The sequence below is a fragment of the Oncorhynchus mykiss genome, chromosome 30, assembly GCF_013265735.2.
Source record: "Oncorhynchus mykiss isolate Arlee chromosome 30, USDA_OmykA_1.1, whole genome shotgun sequence".
Classification (NCBI taxonomy): Eukaryota; Metazoa; Chordata; class Actinopteri; order Salmoniformes; family Salmonidae; genus Oncorhynchus; species Oncorhynchus mykiss.
This window is the reverse complement of record NC_050570.1, coordinates 42133878-42154169: the sequence shown is the minus strand read 5'-3', so window position 1 is coordinate 42154169 and position 20292 is coordinate 42133878. Positions and strand designations below refer to the sequence as shown.

The following is a 20292-nucleotide window of genomic DNA, read 5'->3' as shown; positions in this document are numbered from 1 at the left end:
GAAATCAGTCAAGACCTCAGAAAATAAATTGTAGACCTCCACAAGTCTGGTTCATCCTTAGAAGCAATTTCCAAACGCCTGAAGGTACCACGTTCATCTGTACACACAATAGTACGCAAGTATAAACACCATGGCACCACGCAGCCATCATACCGCTCAGGAAGGAGGCCTGTTCGGTCTCCTTGAGTTGAAAGTACTTTGTTGCGAAAAGTGCAAATCAATCCCAGAAAAACAGCAAAGGACCCTGTGAAGATGCTGGAGGAAACGGGTACAAAAGTATCTATCTACAGTAAAACGAGTCCTATGTTGAAAGGCCGCTCAGCAAGGAAGAAGCCACTGCTCCAAAACCACCATAAAAAAGCCAGACTACGATTTGCAACTGCACATGGGGACAAATATTGTACTTTTTGGAGAAATGTCCCCTGGTCTAATGAAACAAAAATAGAACTGTTTGGCCATAATGACCATCGTTATGTTTGGAGGAAAAAGTTGGATGCTTGCAAGCCGAAGAACAACATCCCAACCGTGAAGCACGGGGGTGGCAGCATCATGTTGTGGGGGTGCTTTGCTGCAGGGAAAGCATGTGCGAGCAATTAGGCACCCGCTCTGTCAGGAGGAATGGGCCAAAATTCACCCAACTTATTGTGGGAAGCTTGTGGAAGGCTACCCAAAACATTTGACCCAAGATAAACAATTTATAGGCAATGCTACCAAATACTAATTGAGTGTATGTAAACTTCTGACCCACTGGGAGTGTGATTTAAAGAAATAAAAGCTGAAATAAATCATTCTCTCTACTGCTATTCTGACATTTCACATTGTTAAAATAAAGTGGTAAAGACAGGGAAGTTTACTCAGATTAAATGTCTGGAATTTTGAAAAACTGAGTTTAAATGTGTTTGGCTAAGGTGTATGTAAATGTCCCACTTCAATTGTACATAGCGCATTGATGTGAATCGTGGATGGCTGTTCACAAATGCAGATGTGTATTTTAACCCAATAATGGTTGAATTGAAGAAGTTTAAGCTGCCTATCAATCATTGTTTTTGCCACCCAGTGGACAACCAGTGAAACATTTTCTCTTGCAACAGCTGCATAGTGCGGATACCAGCCTGTGGAATACAAGTGTGATGGAGTTTTTACCTTCTAAACTCCTCCATGGTATTGTGCTCCGTACTCTCAAAAACTAGTTTAATTTAAGAATACCACAAGTGGGGCTTTTGTTGCTCAATATAATTTGTGCTGATAAATAAATACATCCGTAGGCCTAACGGACACAAGCTCAAGGAGAGCAGTTGTTCCTCGACCACGAGATCATTTGCCAACCATTCAATCTTGAGTGTGCATAGTCAATGCAGCAGATGCAACAATATGTTGATGACAACGATTGTGCTTTCCACTTTGCTTCTTATTATAAAGAACACAAGCGTTCTATAATTACACTTAGTTTGTGTATCTTACTGTCTGCAAATAGCTAGTTTGTCTTTTCTTAGCAAGTTGTGGCTAAAATCAACTGTGTAAGACACTAACGGAAATCGCTAGTTAGCTGGCTAGCTAGCTAATACATGTATTGAGTCAGAGCAAATGAAGCTAGCTAATACAGCCTGATACCAGTCCTGGTGTATGCCTAAATCAGCATGTTTGTGCAACAGCATCTTCTAAATCAGGTAGGAACAGGCAAAGCGTTAATATTTTAGCTACATGATGTAATCGAAAACATTTTAATTAATCAGAAGATTAAAGGGTCCTACTCCCCTGGGACACCCTGTCACAATTACGCATCCATAGAAATTATATTAATATTCTATATTAATATTACATTCTAACTATAAAATTAGAATTGCCATTATATTGCCATGATTACAAACGTTCACCCAAGTGTTTTAATCTAAATCGCAATTGCAATATTTAGTTAAAAATAAGGCCTCGATTATGTTTTGCCCATATCGAATCAAATTGTATTTGTCACATGCACTGAATACAGCAGGTGTAGTATTTAGGTAGTAGACCTTAGTTAAGGACTTGTAAGCAAGCATTTCACTAACAATGTAGTTAATAAAAAATACCTAAATAAGAAATAAAAGTAACAAATAATTAAAGAGCAGCAGTAAAATAACAATAGCGAGGCTATATACAGTTAGTTAATATGTACATCTAGGTAGAGTTATTAAAGTGACTATGAATGGATAATAACAGAGTATGGCAGCAGTGTAAAAGAGGGGGGAGGGCAATGCAAATCATCTGGGTAGCCAATTGATTAGATGTTCATGAGTCTTGTGGCTTGGGGGTAGAAGCTGTTTAGAATCCTCTTGGACCGTGACCTGGCGCTCCAGTACCGCTTGCTGTGCGGTAGCAGAGAGAACAGTCTATGACTAGGGTGGCTGGAGTCTTTGAACATTTTTAGGGCCTTCATCTGACACCGTCTGGTATAGAGGTCCTGGATGGCAGGAAGCTTGGCCCCAGTGATGTACTGGGCCGTACGTGGTACCCTCTGTGTAGTGCCTTGCGGTCGGAGGCCGAGCAGTTACCATACCAGGCAGTGATGCAACCAGTCAGGAATGATAACTGCCCTCAAATGTTCTGTTCAGTTAATCAGAATGCCCCCCTTTTTTTTAAATGATTTGGCATTTATGTGTTGCCAGCCTAGGGTCATGCACAACTCATATAGCATTTTTTTTTTATTTATTCAAAAACACAAAATACTGTAAAAAAATGAACAATATTGTCTCATAATATTTTGGCCAAATCAAACTTTATTTGTCACATGTGCCGAACACAAGTGTAGACCTTACCGTGAAATGCTTACTTACAAGCCCTTAACTCTTCTTGAACTGCACAGTTGGTTAAGAAAATATTTACCAAATAAACTAAAGTAACATAACAATAACGAGGCTATATACAAGGGGTACCGAGTCAGTGTGCAGGGGTACAGGTTAGAGGTAATTTGTACATGTAGGTAGGGGTGTAGTGACTATGCATAAGATAATAAACAGCGAGTATCAACAAAGTACAAAACAAATGGGTCAATGTAATAGTCTGGTTGGCCATTTGATTAATTGTTCAGCAGTCTTATGGCTTAGGGGTAGAAGCTTTTAATGAGCCTTTTGGTCCTACACTTGGCGCTCTGGTACCGCTTGCCGTGCAGTAGCAGAGAAAACAGTCTGACTTGGGTGACTGGAGTCTCTGACAATTTTATGCTTTCCTCTGACACCGACCTATTATATTGGTCCTGGATTGCAGGAAGCTTGGCCCCAGTGATGTACTGGGCCGTACGCACTAACGTCTGTAGCGCCTTACGGTCAGATGCTGAGCAGTTGCCCTACCAGGCGGTGATGCAACCGGTCAGGATGCTCTCGATGGTGCAGCTGAATAACTTTTTGAGGATCTTGGGACCCATGCCAAATCTTTTCAGTCTCCTGAGGGAGAAAAGGTGTTGTCGTGCCCTCTTCACTGTCTTGGTGTGTTTGGATCATGATCGATCGTTGGTGATGTGGACACCAAGGAACTTGAAACTCTTCACCCACTCCACTATAGCCCCGTTGATAATGGGGGCCTGTTCGGCCCGCCTTTTCCTGTAGTCCACGATCAGCTCCTTTGTCTTGCTCACATTGAGGGAAAGGTTGTTGTCCTGGCACCACACTGCCAGTTCTCTGACCTCCCTATAGGCTGTCTCATCGTTGTCGGTCATCAGCAAACTTAATGATGGTGTTGAAATCGTGTTTGGTCATGCAGTTGTGTGTGAACAGGGAGTACATGAGGGGACAAAATACACACCGCTGAGGGGCCCAAGGTGGTAAAGGTTGTTGCCTACCCTTACCACCTGGGGGTGGCCTGTCAGTAAGTCCATAATCCAGTTGCAGAGGGAGGTATTTAGTCCCAGGGTCCTTAGCTTAGTGATGAGCTTCGTGGACACTATGGTGTTGAACGCTGAGCTGTAGTCAATTTACCTCGCTAGGGTACGTGGGACGCTAACGTCCCACCTGACCAACATCCAGTGAAAGTGCAGGGCGCCAAATTCAAACAGAAATCTCATAATTAAAATTCCTCAACCATATGTATTATACACCATTTTAAAGGTAATCTTGTTGTTAATCCCACCACAGTGTCCGATTTCAAAAAGGCTTTACGACAAAGGCATTCCATGTGATTTATGTTAGGTCAGTACCTCGTCACAAAAAAACACAGCCATTTTTCCAGCCAAAGAGAGGAGTCACAAAAAGCAGAAATAGATTAAATTAATCACTAACCTTTTGATCTTCATCAGATGGCACTCATAGGACTTCATGTAACACAATACATGTATGTTTTGTTCGATAAAGTTCATATTTATATCCAAAAAACGCGTCAATGTAAACATATGTTTTGCCTCCAAAACATCCGGTGAAAGTGCAGAGAGCCACGTCAATTTACAGAAATACTCATCATAAATGTTGATGACAATACAAGTGTTATGCATGGAATTAAAGATATACTTCTTCTTAATGCAACCGCTGTCAGATTTCAAAAAAGCTTTACGGAAAAAGTAATCTGAGTACAGCGCTCAGAGACCAAAACAAGCAATACAGATACCCGCCATGTTATGGAGTCAACAAAAGTCAGAAATAGCATTATAAATATTCACTTACCTTCAATCTTCATCAGAATGCACTCCCAGGAATCCCAGTTCCACAATACATGTTAGTTTTGTTCAATAAAGTCCATGTATGTCCAAATACCTTGTTCGCGCATTTAGTACAGTAATCCAAATGCGCAGGCACTAGGTCCAGACAAAATCAAAAAACGTATATTACAGTTCGTAGAAATACGTCAAACGATGTATATCTTTAGGATGTTTTTATCATAAATCTTCAATGTTTCAACCGGAGAATTCCTTTGTCTTTAGAAATTAAAGGGAACGGAGCTAACTCTCACGGGCGCGCGCGCCTGACTGAGCACATGGCCTTCTGGCAGATCCATGACTCAATCAGCTCTCATTCTCTCCCACTTCACAGTAGAAGCCTGAAACACGGTTCTAAAGACTGTTGACATCTAGTGGAAGCCTTAGGAAGTGCAATATGACCCCACAGACACTGTATATTGGATAGGCTGACTTGAAAACCTAGAAACCTCACAAAGACTGGTTTGATTTTTTTCTCAGGTTTTTGCCTGCCATATGAGTTCTGTTAAACTCACAGACGTCATTCAAACAGTTTTAGAAACGTCAGTGTTTTCTATCCAAATCTACTAATAATATGCATATCCTAGCATCTGGGCCTGAGTAGCAGGCAGTTTACTCTGGGAACGCTTTTCATCCGGACGTGAAAATACTGCCCCCTACCCCAAAGAAGTTAACAGCATTCTCACATACGTGTTCCTTTTGTCCAGGTGGGAAAGGGCTGTGTGGAGTTTGATTTTGTCATCTGTGGATATGTTTGGGCGGTATGCGAATTGGAGTGGGTCTAGGGTATCCGGGAGGATGCTGTTGATGTGAGCCATGACCAGCTTTTCAAAGCACCTAATGGCTACTGATGTGAGTGCTACGGTTAGGCAGGTTACCTTCGCTTCCTTGGCACAGGGACTATGGAGGTCTGCTTGAAACATGTATTACAGACTCATTCAGGGAGAGGTTGAAAATGTCAGTGAATACGCTTGCCAGTTGGTCCTCCCATGTTTGAGAACATGTCCTGGTAATCCATCGGGCCCCGCGGCTTTGTGAATGTTTGTCTGTTTAAAGGTCTTGCTCACATCAGCTACCTAGAGCGATATCACACAGTCATCCAGAACAGCTGGTGCTCTCTTGCATGCTTCGGTGTTGCTTGCCTCGAAGCGAGCATAAAAGGCATTTAGCTCATCTGATAGGCTCGCGTCACTGGGAAGCTCGCATCTGGCTTTCCCTTTGTAGTCAGTAATAGTTTTCAAGCCCTGCCATATCCTACGAGCGTCAGAGCCAGTGTAGTATGATTCATTCTTAATCCTGTATTGAAGCTTTGCTCGTTTGATGGTTTGTCTGAGGGCAACATTAGATTTCTTATAGGCGTCCGGATTAGTGTCCCACTCCTTGAAAGCGACAGCTCTAGCCTTGAGCTCTAATCAAATCAAATGTTATTGGTCACGTACACATGGATAGCAGATGTTAATGTGAGTGTAGCAAAATGCTTCTGCCATGATAGATGCGGATGTTGCCTGTAATCCATGGCTTCTGGTTGGGTTATGTACGTACGGTCAGTATGGGGATGCCGTTATTGATGAAGCCGATGACTGAGGTGGTATACTCCTCAATGCCATTGGATGAATCCTGGAACGTATTCCATTCTGTGCGTGCAAAACTGTCCTGTAGCTTGTAAGCAGGAATCAGGAGGTTAGAATTATGGTCAGGTTTGCCAAATGGAGGGTGGAGGAGAGCTTTGTATGCATCTCTGTGTGTGGAGTAAAGGTGGTGTAGAGATTCATTTTATTTTTTTCTCTGGTCGCACATGTGACATGCTGCTAAGAATTTGGGAAAACTGATTTAAGTTTGTCTGCATTAAAGTCCAAGGTGAGCATTTTCTTGTTTGCTTATGGACTTATAGAGTTGTTTGAGTGTGGTCTTCGTGCCAGCATCGATCTGTGGTGGTAAAAAGACGCCTACGAATAATATACATGAGAACTCTCTTGGTAGATAGTGTGGTCTTCAGTTTATCATAAGGTATTCTACCTCAGGCAAGCAATACCTCGAAAATTCTTTAATATTAGACATCGCTCACCAGCCCAGCCCTAGTGTGTGTTGTCCTAGGAACCCCTTCTGTCGTTGCCGCAGGTCTGTGTTCTGTTCATGCAGACTTTGTTTAATTGTGAAACGAATCTGAAGTGAAGACATCTTAAGCTGCTCCTTCCCTCCCTCCATCATGACACTGTGCTCTCACCCTCCTCTCCTCCTCCTTCCCAGAGTCTGCCTGCCTGCCTGTGAGGGTGTCCCCGGGTCGTGGTTGGGGCCAGGCACCGGTGACATGTGGCATTGTGATATCTGTCGCCTCCTCTCTCCCTCCACCACACCAACAGACACGTTTACAAAATGGCTGCAAAGGTCACGCTCTGCTCTGTGTGTTTTCACACATCACAACCCCAAGGCTCATTCCAGCCTGTTTTCTTAGCTTTTTAATTTTAGACATTCACTGGCGAGCTGAGTTTCAGGGCGCCACATGCATCCCTTGGAAGAGGAGGGGGGGGGGGGGGGGTTGTCGCTAGCTGACTGGTCCAACATAAGTCACCTCAAGTGCAGCAGCGTCATGTTAACTGTGATGTGCCATGGCAGACTACAGCACAGACACACACTCTAATTATTGTCCTCGTTGGACATAATAATGACCTAATAAGATTTAGTGGTTCAGGAAGAGTCACATTTTTTCTCTGTTAAAGGGATACTTTGGGATTTTGAGTCAGATAAACTTGTGTATACCATTTTGATGTCTCTGTGTCCAGTATGAAGGAAGTTAGAGGCAGTTTCCTGAGCCACTGCTGACTAGTGTTTCCCACAGACTTCCAGTCAATGCGCATGCTAAAATCAAATAAAATTGAATTTGTCATGCGCCGAATACAACTGGTGTAGACTTACCGGGAAATGCTTGCTTTACAAGCCCTGCCCAATGATGAAGAGTAAAAATATATATATATATATTTTTTTTTTACTCTTCATCATTCATCATATATATATATATATATAGTAACACATGAGGAATAATGTTTTATTTATATATATACAGTGGGGCAAATAGGTATTTAGTCAGCCTCCAATTGTGCAAGTTCTCCCACTTAAAAAGATGATTGAGGCCTGTAATTTTCATCATAGGTACACTTCAACTATGACAGACAAAATGAGAAAAAAAATCCAGAAAATCACATTGTAGGATTTTTTATGAATTTATTTGCAAGTTATGGTGGAAAAGTAAGTATTTGGTCACCTACAAACAAGCAAGATTTCTGGCTCTCACAGACCTGTAACTTCTTCTTTAAGAGGCTCCTCTGTCCTCCACTCGTTACCTGTATTAATGGCACCTGTTTGAACTTGTTATCAGTATAAAAGACACCTGTCCACAACCTCAAACAGTCACACTCCAAACTCCACTATTTCCAAGACCAAAGAGCTTTCAAAGGACACCAGAAACAAAATTGTAGACCTGCACCAAGCCTGTTCAGGGGCAGAACGACAGATTTGTACCATGTCAGCTCGGGGATTTGAACTTGCAACCTTCCGGTTACTAGTCCAACGCTCTAACCACTAGGCTACCCTGCCGCTCCATTCATTTCTATTGGGCACAAAATCATCTGAAACACAACCAAAACAAACAGCCAATGCATCCAACATGTTTCCAGTGTCACAAGCTTGATGTAATCATTGTGTTCTAGGAATATGGGACCAAATACTAAAATGTTCACTATATCAATACACATATATGAATTTGTCCCAATACTTTTGTTCTCATAAAATGGGGGGACTATGTACAACCTGTATGGATGAAAATACCCTCAAATATAAAGCTGACAGTCTGCACTTTAACCTCAGTCATTGTATCATTTCAAATTGAAAGTGCTGGAGTACAGAAACCAAAAATTCAATATAAATGTCACTGTCCAATAGTTTTAGAGCTCACTTTGGTTTATAGGTTGTCAACAATCTAAGCCAACCCTGTCTGTTTTGCCCCGTAGTTGCGCACGTGTCGGTTTTGTTGCTAAACAACCAACCCGTCTATAGGATTCCACCTTCCTCCTTTGTTGTCCTTTTGCATGTTTGATGTCTCGTCGGAGGTCCGTGTCCTGTTCCTTGTAAGCGGTAGCTCTAGCCTTTAACCCAGTGTGGATATTGCCTGTAATCCATGGTTTTTGGTTTGGATACATTCTTACTGTGTGGACGACGCTGTCTATGCACTTATTGATGAAGCCCGTAACTGTTGTGGTAAACTCCTCAATGCTATCGGATGAATCCCGGAACATATCCCAGTTTGTACTAGCAAAACAGTCTTGTAGCCTCACGTCTCCTTCATCTGTTCACTTCCGTATTGATCCCATCATTGGTACTTCTTGTTTGAGCATTTTTTTGTAAATAGGAAGCAGGAGAATGGAGTCATGGTCAGATTTGCTGAAGGGAGGACGAGGGAGGGCCTTGTATGCGTTTTTGGGGGTAGAATAAAAGTTTAAGAATTTGAGTTTTAGCGTCCCTAGTGGCGCAATAGACTTGTTGGTAGGAGTGAGGTAGGGCAGTTTTAAGTCTCCAGAAACGCTGCCTCTGAGTGAGCGGTTTCTTGTTTGCCTATGGTTCGAGAATGGTGTTGGCTTGTGGAGGGATGTAGACAGCGGTCATAATTTCGGATGAGAATTCTCTTGGTGGATAAAAGGGTCTGCAGCTTACCCTGAGGTATTCTATACTGAACAAAAATATAAATGCATGTTGCATCAATTTCAAAGATTACGCCGAGTACAATTCATAGAAGGAATCAGTCAATTTAAATATATTCATTCGGCCCTAATCTATCGATTTCACTTGACTGGGCAGGGGCGCAGCTGGTTTTCCCCCACAAAAAATCTTTATTACAGACAAAAATAGACCTCAGATGATCCCGCAGGTGAAGAAGCCAGATGTGGAGGTCCTGGGCTGGTGTGGTTACACATGGTCTGCGGTTGTAAGGCCGGTTGGAGGTACTGCCAAATTCTCTTAAACAAAGTTGACAAACCTGCACATTTTCGAGTGGCCTTGTATTGTCCCCATCACAAGATGCACCTGTGTAATGATCATGCTGTTTAATCGGCTTCTTGATATGCCACACCTGTCAGGTGGATGGATTATCTTGGCAAAGGAGAAATGCTCATTAATAGGCATGCAAACAAATTTGTGCACAAAATTGGAGAAATTTCAGCTAACTTTTATTTCAGCTCATGATACATGGGATCAGCACTTTACATGCTGCGTTTATATTTTTGTTCAGTATATATCAGGTGGGCAAAAGCTGCTAGCAGATACCCATAGACCTCCAGTCATTGTGCTAACGCTAGTTAGCAACTTCCATCTCTGCACGCAGAGACATAGAAATGGTATCCACGAGTTCATCTGATGCTGGGGGAAGTAGATAAAGGGCCTCATTGGCAAATCCTGAATATCCCTTTAACTGTAAATATGCATAAACAATCACTAAGTTCAATGTTGTTTTTCTGGACAGGAAATGCCAAGTTCAGCAGAAAAACTAGGAGATGAGATGGATTCTGCTTTATCACACAATCTATTGTGAACCATTCCATGTTCAACATGCTGTAAAACTCTAATCATAACTGCAAGGGAAGGCATCAGGGGTGTAGGCCTACATGTGTGACTGTGTGTTGTCTGTGTCGGCCTTGCAGAAGCCGCTTCAGCCGGACATGGGCCACAACTCTCTGGCTAACTTCCAGATTGAGAAGAAGATTGGGCGGGGCCAGTTCAGTGAGGTGTACCGGGCCAGGTACCTGATGGACAACACCTCCATGGCCCTCAAGAAGGTTCAGGTGAGAGAGCCTCACACACGCGCGCACACATAGCACACACCATAATATTTCCACCATTCAAGATACCCAAGGACACATTTCAGGGGTTTGATGTCACCAATTTTCCTACATATTCTCAAACTACTTAATATTTTCTAGTTCATAGAAAGATTGATTTGAAATTGAAATTGTATGATCGACTCAAATCAAGATCTATATCTGAATGTTTATCAAAGTTAGCTGACTAACTTATCAAATGTATTAGTGTACTTGCTGAAAGCAAGACCACTCTAGAAATGGCACATACTCGTATTATTATAGTTTGCCTTCTTCCGCTCGCCCTAGTGCTTTAACTGCTTGAAAAATGTTGTGGCCATAAAATGATTAGCATAAAATAATCCACCAACAGTAGTGGTAACTCTTGAACTAGAGACACCAAACTAACTTTCAACTGTTCAGTCTATCTGATCAATCAATCACTCAATCGATCAATATTTCCATCTACCTACTTTTTCAACTATAACCAGTCACTACCGTTACGACTGCAGTCATTAACACTACTGTGACTTATTCTACAACCACAAATACTTTAAGACAAGCACACACATTTTCTTTAGGAAATATACTTTTGTAGTTCATCCTGCTTTGCGATCATTACTCTATACTAGTGTATACACGATATACCGGTCTAATAATGTCCACTTCACTTTCATTCGTATCTCATGTATAGTATCTCTTTCCAGCCATCACTCACCTGCATGTCTCTCCGTCCGCTCTTCCTTTGCATCTATTCCTCCATAAATGTTTTAAATATCATTTAGCCATGATGGAGAGCGGGGTTGCAGACCCTGATGTCTTCTGTTGTTACATTTGTAAATGTTTTACATTCGAGCAGTGTGCAGAGCGAGCAAAGTTGACACATTGTATCAGTTCATCGCCTGGTATAACCAAGAGCACAGGCCAGTCTGAGCAGGCTTTGCAATTGCAAGTTCGCTCGTCAGAGGAAAATGGAATGAACTTCACAGCAAAGAAAATGGCGTGTCTAGCCCAGAAGGTTATATGACCCATATTACCAGTGTTGCTTTTTTTTTCTCTCCCTGTACGATTTCGCACGCATTTTTTATCAAATTTCACAAACCATGTCGCAGGCCATTTTAAAGTAATCCTGTGGTTCATTCATGTTACCGAGCTAGCTAACAACCTATTAACTTGACATTAGCTCTAGGCAAATTAGATTGACACGAGTAAAGTAAAATGGTCTGCTACTCATGAGATGTGCTTCAAAGGTAGGATTTATATAAGCCTAATGTAAGCCTAAGCTATATATATATTTTAAAAAATCTACCGCTTTCTGGTGTTCCTTAAATTCTGTTTGGTGCCTAATCCTTTTAAAGTTGGGAGACGTTTTTGAGGGAGGGAGATTCTTCTCTGTTAACTGAAGAGTAAAGAGGGTTTCAGTGTTTTCCACTTACTGCCACAATGATATGCAGACCATAATGCATGCCTATTCATTCCTCCAGCCAAATCACGGTTAGGCCTCTGCAAATATGAGCAAATCAGCCTTTCTATGCATTATTCTATTTTACAGTGAACAGTGTGAAGTAAAATGTGTTGTATTGAGTTGAATTGTGAATATCAGTTACAGTTTTTTTGCATATCATATGCGCATTACATTTATAAAACGGGAACAAGTATTCGGGGTAGGGAACAGGACAAGGACACTTGGCCGCTCTGAATTGTATCACAATATTTTGTGATTTTGATGGATATGATTTATTTAAGTGTCGTACACCTACCGGTGCCCAGCCCACATGAGCTTTCAAGACACTACTAAATACATACCATTTTCCTTGTACTCAAAACAAAATAACATTTTACAAATTATAGGCATACAATAATCATGTAAAGTACAGATACCATTTAGCCACACTACACAAACAGTACATTTCTCCTTCTCCTCCAGGCATTGTGAACAAACAACACTACTTGGTTATCGTGATACTTGGCCTGGTATTGTATTGTTAGTCAAATGTTTGTGTCTTGACAACACTACTCTCTACTATCTCTGCATTTAATATTTAACCGTGTCTTTATTTGGGTTTACTGCATTATTGAAATGCTTTATTAAAATGTGTATGTGTTAAACAGAGTGCTGGAAGACCGACTCGTCTAACTAGATTCAACTGTCAGTGTTCATGTCTGGTGGTGGTGTGACAGTCTTCATTTACAGATTCCCTCTATAGACTGTAGAAGGTTGGCTCAGAAAGTAGGAAACTAGTGTCTTCGGATTATTCCTTTATAACATGGGAGTGCTTGCCACACTCTAGTGACACATACAGTAGTTTCCACCATCATGTCACCTGAAGTAAATTGTTGAACACACATTTCTATGTTTTTAAGGTGCATTATGGCTCTAAAAACACATTTTTTTATTAAAAAGTAACTTAATAAAATACAAAAATGAGGCTATATACAGGGGGTATTGGTACCGAGTCAATGTGCGGGGGTACAGGTTCGTAAAAGGTCATTTGTACATGTAGGTAGGGGTGAAGTGACTATGGGGGCGGGTGTTAATGTAAATAGTCCAGGTGACCATCTGATTAGGTGTTCAGCAGTCTTGTGGGTAGAAGCTGTTTAAGGAGCCTTTTTGTCCTAGACTTGGCGTTCCCGAACCGCTTGCCGTGCAGGTGAGGGAAGAACAGTCTATGACTTGGGTGACTGGAGTCTTTGACAATTGTTTGGGCCTTCCTCTGACACCGCCTAGTATATAGGTCCTGGATGGCAGGAAGCTTGGCCCCAGTGATGCACTGGGCCGTACACACTACCCTCTGTAGCGCCTTACGGTCAGATGCCGAGCAGTTGCCATACGAGCCGGTGATGCAACCGGTCAGGACGCTCTCGATTGTTCAGCTGTAGAACTTTTTGAGGATCTGGGGACCCATGCCAAATCTTTTACTTATTTATTTTTTCCACCTTTTTTTTAACCAGGTAGGTCTGTTGAGAACAAGTTCTCATTTACAACTGCGACCTGGCCAAGATAAAGCAAGGCAGTGCGACACAAACAATACAGAGTTACACATGGGATAAACAAATGTACAGTCAATAACACAATAGAAAATCTATATGCATAGTGTGCAAATATATTAATATTAGGGAGGTAAGGAAATAAATAGGCCATAGTGGCGAAATAATTACCATTTAGCAATTAACACTGGAGTGATAGATGTGCAGAAGATGAATATGCAAGTAGAGATTGGGTGCAAAGGAGTAAAAAAATAAGTAACAATATGGGGATGAGGTAGTTGGGTGGGCTCTTTACAGATGGGCTGTGTACAGCTGAAATGATCGGTAAGCTGCTCTGACAGCTGATGCTTAAAGTTGGTGAGGGAGATATAAGACTCCAGCTTCAGTAATTTTTGCAATTCATTCCAGTCATTTGCAGCAGAGAACTGGAAGGAAAGGTGGCCTAAGGAGAAATTGGCTTTGGGGATGACCAGTGAAATATACCTACTGGAGCGCGTGCTACGGGTGGGTGCTGCTATGGTGACCAGTGAGCTGAGATAAAGTGGAGCTTTACCTAGCAAAGACTTATAGATGACCTGGAGCCAGTGGGTTTGGCGATGAATATGTAGCGAGGGCCAGCCAACGAGAGCATACAGGTCGCAGTGGTGGGTAGTATTTGGGGCTTCGGTGACAAAACGGATGGCATTGTGATAGACTACATCCAATTTACTGAGTAGATTGTTGGAGGCTATTTTGTAAATGACATCGCCGAAGTCAAAGATCGGTAGGATAGTCAGTTTTACGAGGGTATGTTTGACAGCATGAGGGAAGGATGCTTTGTTGCGAAATAGGAAGCCGATTCTAGATTTAATTTTGTATTGGAGATGCTTAATGTGAGTCTTTAAGGAGAGTTTACACTCTAACCAGACACCTATGTTTTTGTAGTCGAACCATCCATCAGCGATTTAGTTTACTTGCATTTATGAGCAGTTGAAGGCCATGGAAGGAGTGTTGTATGGCATTGAAGCTCGTCTGGAGGTTTGTTAACACCGTGTCCAAAGAAGAGCCAGAAGTATACAGGATGGTGTCATCTGTGTGGAGGTGGATCAGAGAATCACCAGCAGCAAGAGCGACATCATTGCATTGACATATACAGAGAAAAGAGTCGGCCCGAGAATTGAACCTTGTGGCACCCCCATAGACTGTCAGAGGTCCGGACAACAAGCCCTCCGATTTGACACACTAAACTCTATCTGAGAAGTAGTTGGTGAACTAGGCGAGGCAGTCATTTTAGATAAGAATATGGTGATTGACAGAGTCAAGCCTTGGCCAGGTTGATGAAGATGGCTGCAGACTATTGTCTTTTATCGATGGCGGTTATGATATCGTTTAGGACCTTGAGCATGGCTGAGGGTCACCCATGACCAGCTCGGAAACCAGATTGCATAGCGGAGAAGGTACGGTGGGATTCGAAATGGTCAGTGATCTGTTTTGTTAACTTTGCTTTCGAAGACTTTAGAAAGGCAGGGTAGGATAGATATAGGTCTGTAACAGTTTGGCTCTAGAGTTTCTCCCCCTTTGAAGAGGGGGATGACCTCGCAGCTTTCCAATCTTTAGGGATCTCAGATGATACGAAAGAGAAGTTGAACAGGCTAGTAATGAGGGTTGCAACAATTGTGGCGGATAATTTTAGAAAGAGAGGGTCCAGATTGTCTAGCCCAGCCTATTTGTTGGTCAGATTTTGCAGCTCTCAGATCATCAGCTATCTGGATTTGGCTGAAGGATAAATGGGGGAGGCTTAGGTATGTTGCTGTGGGGGGTGCAGAGCTGTTGACTGGGGTAGGAATAGCCAGGTGGAAAGCATGACCAGCCGTAGAAAAATGTTTATTGAAATTCTCAATTATCGTAGATTTATCGGTAGTGTGTTATTCCGAGCTTCAGTGCAGTGGGCAGCTGGGAGGAGGTGCTCTTATTCCCCATGGACTTTACAGTGTCCCAAAACTTTTTGGAGTTTGTGCTACAGGATGTAAATTCCTGTTTGAATAAGCAAGCCTTTGCTTTCCTAACTGCCTGTGTATATTGGTTCCTGACTTCCCTGAAAAGTTGCATATGTCGGGGGCTTTTCGATGCTAATGCAGTATGCCACAGGATGTTTTTGTGCTGGTCAAGGGCAGTCAAGTCTGGAGTGAACCAAGGGATATATCTGTTCTTAGTTCTACATTTTTTGAATGGGGCATGCTTATTTAAGATGGTGCAGAAAGCACTTTAATAGAATAACCAGGCATCCTCTACTGACGGAATGGGGTCAATATCCTTCCAGGATACCCGGGCATGGTCAATTAAAAAAGCCTGCTCACGGAAGTGTTTTAGGGAGCGTTTGACATTAATGAGGGTAGTTGTTTGACCACGGATACAGGCAGTGATCCCTGAGATCCTGGTTGAAGACAGCAGAGGTGTATTTAGAGGGTAGGTTGGTCAGGATGATATGAGGGTGCCCGTGTTTACGGATTTAGGGTTGTACCTGGTAGGTTCCTTGCTCATTTGTGTGAGATTGAGGGCATCTAGCTTAGATTGTAGGATGGCCGGGGTGCTAAACATATCCCAGTTTAGGTCACCTAACAGTATAAACTTTGACGATAAGTGGGGTGCAATTAATTCACATATTGTGTTCAGGGCACAGCAGGGGGCTGAGGAGGGTCTTTAACAAGCGGCAACAGTGAGAGACTTATTTCTGGAAAGTTGTTTTTTTTTCTCTTCCCCTCTCCCGAGGGGGAAAGGTGTCGTCATGCCCTCTTCACGACTATCTTGGTGTGTTTGGACCATGATAGTTTGTTGGTAATGTGGACACTCGTAATGTGGAACTCTCAACCCGTTCCACTACAGCCCTGTTGATATTAATTGGAGCCTGTTCGGCCCACCTTTTCCTGTCGTCCACACGAGATGACATCAACACTGTTTGTGTATCATTATTAACAGTGACTGGGAAAATGGATTATCTGGAGGAACAATCCAGGAGGAATAACATGGTTGTGGATGGCATACCAGACATGAGTCTGAGGAGAAAGTGAGAAAAATTTCGCTGAAAATATGCAGATCGATCATGGAAAGATTGAGGTGGAGCGCAGGTCTATAAAACTTAAAACCAGCCCAGGTGAAAGACCCAGGCTGATAGCGGTCAAGTTGCTAAGGTTCAATGACCAGATGGCTGTTCTGGAGAGAGCCAAGAACTTGAGAGGAACCAACATCTTCCACAATGAGGACTTATGTGAAGCTGTGCGCCAGCAGCGGAAATAACTTATTCCAGCTATGAAAGCTGCCAGAGAGCGTGGGAACATTGCTTACATCCGCTACGACTGGCTTATTGTCTACCCTCCCAACCACAAGCCTGGGAGGCGTGAGCAAGCCAAGCTTCCGGGTCAATAGCTTTAGCCCAACATCACACACACACCAACTGACACTCACAAGTGCCTGATTGACTGACTATTAGCCAAACAAGGTTTTTAATTTAATGTAGTTTTTTTTTAGGACTGACCCCAATTAGTCAACTGGTTAATTGTTTGGTTGTTAGGCTGTTGGTCGACCGATATTGTTTTAGTCGAGCAGTAACGAATATAAATATATGCACTACATTTCAAAAGTTTGGGGTCACTAAGACATTTTTTGTTCATTTAAAATAACACCGAACTGATCAGAAATACAGTGTAGACATTGTTGGAAACGGCAGATTTTTTTTTCAATGGAATATCTACATAGGCGTACAGAAGCCCATTATCAGCAACAGTCACTCCTGTGTTCCAGTTGCACGTTGTGTTAGCTAATCCAAGTTTAGCATTTTAAAAGGCTAATTAATTGATCATTAGAAAACCCTTTTGCAATCATTTTGTGGACGGCTACCCAAAACGTTTGACCCAAGTTAAACAATTTAAAGGCAATGCTATCAAATATTAATTGAGCGTATGTAAACTTCTGACCCACTTGGAATGTGATGAAAGAAATAAAAGCTGAAATAAATCATTCTCTCTACTATTATTCTGACATTTCACATTGTTAAAATAAAGTGGGGATCCTAACTCACCTAGACAGGGAATTTTTACTAGTATTAAAGGTCAGGAATTGTGAAAAATGTAGTTTAAATGTATTTGGCTAAGTTGTATTTAAACTTGCGACCATCTCAGTGAAGTAATTCATTGTGGAGGCCGATACTAAGAGCCAATTTATGCTTGAACCGAAAATGTGGTCGGAGGCAAAATATGACTGAATTGAGATATATATATTTACAAAATAACATGGGTAACTATTTACACACTTTCAATATTCGGAAGACCCTCAGTCCTCTATCAAATCTATTTATATAGCCCCAGCCTAAAACCCCAACCATCAAGCAATGCAAATGTAGAAGCACGGTCATCCTTTGGGTCACTGATATGAAGCGTCTGTAAAATAACCAGAAACCTTTTGCAAGACATAACAGTCATGGAGAAAGGCAGTTGGTAGAGAGATTATGTTTTCCAGTAGTCCCTCAGGCTTTTCAGCTTCACCAGCCCCATGTAGACGACCAGTGAAAGGTAGCAGAAGAGGTCTGACATGGATATGGGCTTCCATGCTACCTTTTTGCCTGCTTGCTTCTTCTCCCCATACTTATTCGTGTTAGACACGAGCGACTCGACAACGGATTGGGTGAAAAACAGCTGAAAAAGCTGAAGGGGGCTGTAAGTTGATGTCATACTCACCTGAGGTCCTGGCTCCCTTTTCGGCCTAAATGTTGGTTGAGGTGGCTCCACATCATCTTCTAGGACAGTGTGCCAATGCCCTTCTGTCCCTTCGTTAGCAGGTGGCACACTTCCCCTCCTCCGCTTCTTTGTCAGTGCCTTCACACCTCTAGATGGCCCGGGAGGTGTGGAGCCGGAGACAACGGGTGTCCGGCTGGATGAACCAGCTTCAGTGGGGGATAGACACCTTGGCACTGGGGGCTCCCATTCGGAGTCAGTGTCACTGTGAAAGAAAATGTTCAGTTAGAATAGTTTCACATATGAGCCCTGTATCAACAGGTATAATAAACAGATATATAAAGTACAGGGAACATAAAGTGCTGTTCCATTTCACTTTGGCCATTGTAGTGGGCCTGCCCTCCCCTCAACAGCCTCAAATAGGCTATTTCATGTGGAGGTGGGGTGGAGCGGCAGACACACGCATCTCAACAATGCTCCCTCTAATCCATAATATGTAGACTGAGAGGAGGAAGCATGGTCGCTGTGTTGCGATGTGTGGGTTTGCTGTTAAAATTCTACTCCATTCTATATATCTATATATATATATATATATATATATATATATAGATAGATAGATAGATAGATAGATATTACACACACACAAACATAGGCTAAGGGTCATTCACATATTTACAAACATTTACAAACCCCCACCCACAACGCATAGACAATGTGTACTTTACACATTTCATTACATTTTTATATATTGCAAATAAAATGTTTTTAAAAATCACAAAGAATATTTTATATTATTAATATCAAACAACGGCATTAGCATGAGAAGAACTTATCAGTCCAAAACGATGTCCTCGCCATTCAAAAAATATACTTCCATTTTGGAGTCAAAGCTATGTTCGCTAGCTGAATCTTCTTCCAAAAGAAGATCTGTTTCACTGTCACGATCAATTTGCTCTATAATTTTGTCTACATTTGTATATCTAGTCTTAGATTTAGCTTTCCCTGACTTATTCGCCATGATGTTCGATATATAAACAGCTGAAGATGCACGTTACCGAAAAAGGGCTGTGCGCCACAAGCTTGGCTCCTTCCAGTATGACTGTTCAATGGCGAATGACCGTCTTTACGCAGGAGTTTCCTACATGGGTTGGTCTTCCAACACATAACCATTGCATATTGCAGTGTTCCTCAACTCATTGGCTATCTACCCAGCTAGATTTCAAGACGATAAGTGGTCATTGGGTTAAAATTCAGTCAATCAATGAAACAGCGGGCAAATCATTGGTGCACAATGATGTCATGACTTGTTGTCTTCAAATCGGTTTCTCTCAGGCAATAGTAAATCCTTTTTTAAATCTGACAACGCAGTTGGATTAGCAAGATTATAGGCTTTCGATACATGTGAGACACATGAATGTTTAATATGACTATTTATGTAGCGATCACCGTATGTTGTGGAATTTCAGCCCGCTAGCGGGTTCCATGCTCAGAGGGGTTAAAAACTTCTTAGGGCTGCAATCCCGTTAACGGGATCGATATGACAACAGCCAGTGAAAGTGCAGGGCACCAAATTCAAAACAACAGAATCTCATAATTAAAATTCCTCAAACGTACACGTATCTACCGTTTTAAAGATAATCGTGTTGTTAATCCCACCACAGTGTCCGATTTCAAAAAGGCTTTACAGCGAAAGCACCACAAACGATTATGTTAAGTCACCACCAACTCACAGAAAAATTCAGCCATTTTTCCAGCCAAAGAGAGTCTCAAAAAGCACAAATAGAGATAAAATTAATCACTAACATTTGATGATTTTCATCAGATGACACTCATAGGACTTCATGTTACACACTACATCTGTTTTGTTTGATAAAGTTAATTTTTATATAAAAAAAATCTCAATTTACATTGGCGCATTACGTTCACTAGTTCCAAAAACATCTGGTGATATTGCAGAGAGCCACATCATTTTACATAAATACTCATTATAAATGTCAATAAATACAATTGTTAGACATGGAAATATAGATATACCTCTCCTTAATGCAACCGCTGTGTCAGATTTTTTACAAAATTTACGGAAAAAGCAAACCATGCA

At 41.9% G+C, this 20292-nt stretch overlaps 1 protein-coding gene across 5 annotated transcripts in view; it reads left to right on the top strand.

The window, feature by feature from the left end:
• Window positions 1-20292, top strand: part of LOC110521834 (serine/threonine-protein kinase Nek7) — a 130268-nt gene that overhangs the window by 76693 nt on the left and 33283 nt on the right. For all 5 annotated transcript variants that reach the window (XM_036968925.1, XM_021599741.2, XM_036968923.1 and 2 more), the window contains one exon: window positions 10345-10485. In XM_036968925.1, coding sequence (XP_036824820.1) covers window positions 10345-10485 — 141 coding nt within the window. The remainder of the gene's footprint in view (window positions 1-10344; window positions 10486-20292) is intronic.